Source organism: Sphaeroforma arctica (assembly GCF_001186125.1).
Source record: "Sphaeroforma arctica JP610 unplaced genomic scaffold supercont1.38, whole genome shotgun sequence".
NCBI lineage: Eukaryota > Ichthyosporea > Ichthyophonida > Sphaeroforma > Sphaeroforma arctica.
The window spans coordinates 40,893-43,847 of record NW_014040520.1 but is presented as its reverse complement, the minus strand read 5'-3'; the positions used below and the strand labels follow the sequence as shown (position 1 = coordinate 43,847).

The 2,955-nt window shown below is 48.6% G+C and overlaps 1 protein-coding gene across 1 annotated transcript in view; it reads left to right on the top strand.

Annotated features, from left to right (window-relative positions):
• The window catches only part of SARC_01045 (hypothetical protein), an 11,379-nt gene that overhangs the window by 1,742 nt on the left and 6,682 nt on the right, over nt 1-2,955 (top strand). The window contains exons 2-4 of the mRNA XM_014305240.1: nt 297-331; nt 662-1,162; nt 1,787-2,704. Coding sequence (XP_014160715.1) covers nt 297-331; nt 662-1,162; nt 1,787-2,704 — 1,454 coding nt within the window. The remainder of the gene's footprint in view (nt 1-296; nt 332-661; nt 1,163-1,786; nt 2,705-2,955) is intronic.

The window sequence follows — 2,955 nt, the reverse complement described above, 5'->3', positions numbered from 1 at the left end:
TGTATGTGTGTTGTTGTTGTGTGTGTGTGTGTGTGTGTGTGTGTTGTTGTTGTGTGTGTGTGTGTGTGTGTATGTGTGTGTGTGTGTGTGTGTGTGTGTATAAATATTTATATACACATAAAGTGTACGTATGTATTTATAGTACTATGCCATACTCTATGTGTATGTCGTACATATTATCAACCCATCATGGTATAGTCCTCTACAATCCCTCTGTCATTCTTGATTTGTGTCAATTAGCCCGTATCCTGCTGATAAACATCTACTCCGATTCTTCACCTCCACATACCCCACAGATGAGCGGCTTCGTGAGCTCCTTGCCAGGCGTGAGGTATGAGTGTGTGTGACTTGTCTTTGTAACTGTGTGCGTTGCAATTGATTGTAGGATCCGGTAGGAGGTTGTGTGAGTGTGTGCATCATCCTGGCGATTCAGCTTTGCACATACACCTACAAGCAAACGTCTATGCTAGTAGAATACACACACACTTGCATTCAACAAAACCACTTCATATCAGTATAGCCGTACATGTATATACCTGTTTTGTTTGGGTACACTCACATACCTGTATGTGTACATCTCTCGCGTCCGGTAGGTAGGCATAAGCCAGGTAGGCAAGTCCACATACACCTCCTCTCACCCACCCCTCTCCAACTGCCTCAGAAACGAAGAGAGCGCCGACCACTCGCTGCCTCGGCCGTGACAACAGTCAACACACCACACACACTCAGTGTCACGTCACTGCATCAGTCACAGCCACACATCGACACACATACACCCCACTCAACGGGAAGTGGGGTGCTACATACACACAGGCATGTGTCTGTGTCTGACTCGAGCCTGTCCACGACAGGCACTACCACCACCCCACCACCACCGCCACGGTGTGGAAGCCATCCTGCGACTACCATAGAGCCACGGGATGAACACATCGATTCACAGCCACACGCACGAACACCCACACTGACCCCATGCCACGAACAAGACCAGGACCAAGGCAAAGGCAAAGGCAAAAGCAAAGTGCAAGTGAATTCGAGGCCGTGTACGCCGCTGCTGCAGATGCCACGGAATGCACCACTGTCACAGTCACGTGGACGGTCACGCATTGCAGGGACACTCGCAGCGACACTGCGCAATACTCTGGCGCTGAGCTACTTCATCCAGGTAGGTAGATGGCAGGGGATGTGTGAGAGGGTTCTATTAATAGACGTGGTGTGTGAACCAATTGAATGAGGCCTTGTGACGCTGTTCGTGGTTGAGTGGCTGTCTGTGTGTTGTGAGTATTCTAATTATAGATGTACTGTACGCGCCGATACATTAAGACTTTTAGCTACACATTTAGTACAGGCAAACGACTACTGGTGCGTGGTAGGTGTTCTGGCAGGTAACTTTAGACCAAGCTTTGAGCTCCTTCTAATCCACAAGTACTAAATAGTTTAAGGAATAGTTGGTCAAGTACTAAATAGATTAAGGAATAGTTGGACAAGTACGAAATAGATTAAGGAATAGTTAGACAAGTACTAAATAGATTAAGGAATAGTCAGAGTGCTCTAGTCGGTATACTTTGCGAGCCAATCAGATACTTCGTTGAATGTGGGGTGTTTATTGTGTGCGCATGTTCGTGGTACTTTAACGTATCGTTTAAATGATGCAAGTGCATAGACAACGTGCAGACCCCTTACACCACATCGCTGGTGTGCTTCTCTTCTCATAAATTGGAAGTATCTGGTGTGCTTCTCTACTCATACATTGAAGTATCTGGTGTGCTTTTATTCTCATGCGTTGTAGTATCTGGAGACACAGAAGTACGCGATAGTGTTCATTCGATTCTGGCTCAACGCGCAAAGCTACGAAGCCTCGATGAAGGCTCTGAGCAACACAGAGGGGCCTAGCACACGCCCAGGGGGGTCTACAAATGGGCCGGTATTCGGTCCAGCAGATAGGACTAACCGAACTCTCAACCGAGAGCCAGATGGGGAAGTGTCCAAGGTACGGGTTCTACAGAATGATGCCATGAGTATATATAACGCCTACTTCTCTCTGCAGTCGTCTCAGTCGACCAAGTTCCTGCAGGGGTTGGTGTACCTGAGCGGATATGCAGACGATGTGTTTGCCGCAAAGACGCAGAGTGGCGGTACAGCGGGAGAAATGGGAGAGGGTGGACAGACCGATGTACGGGACAAAGAGGATGGCGGGCACCTAGTTGGGAAACAGGACCGGACAGGGCAGGACAGAACAGGGCAGGACAGGTTGGGGAGAAAAAGTGAGGAGTCCAAAACGGGTGAAAAAGTGATGCAAGATAGGACAGGTGCACAACGGACGGAGAGTACGGATGAGAGTGTATCAGGAGACTGGGTCAAGGTTGAGGTGCAACAACGAAAGCCACGCACACAGGACATCTCTGCCCTGAGACACCGCAATAAAGACAAATTCACAGACAAAGTCAAAGTCAAAGCCAAAGACAAAGCCAAAGACAAAGACAAAGACGCAGGCGGAAGGTCAGACAGCGATGACGGACGCGTATCCAGAGCATCTGCAACAAACCACACCCCGGCCAATGCGTCAGGGACGCACTACACACGGGGGAAAGTACATCGGCGGAGGTCTTCGGCTAGTACGAATGCGGCGAACAGTATCAGGAAAGAAGTCGAGGATAACATCTCGCAACCTACAGGGCCGGATAGAACCTGCTTCAAACACTCCAAGGTGTGGGTGTGGTGGAAGCTGAGTATGTGTGTAGAGATGCCATGGGATGTGTATGGCATCTGTCTCCAGTTTCCGTTGGTGGCGAGCCTTGTATTTAGTCATGTGCGAGCTTGTCTGTAGGCTTGAATCATATCACCTTGCTGTATCTTCCCATACGTTGCTTATATATATATATATATATATATATATGTGTGTGTGTGTGTGTGTGTGTGTGTGTGTGTGTGTGTGTGTGTGTGTGTGTGTGTGTGTGT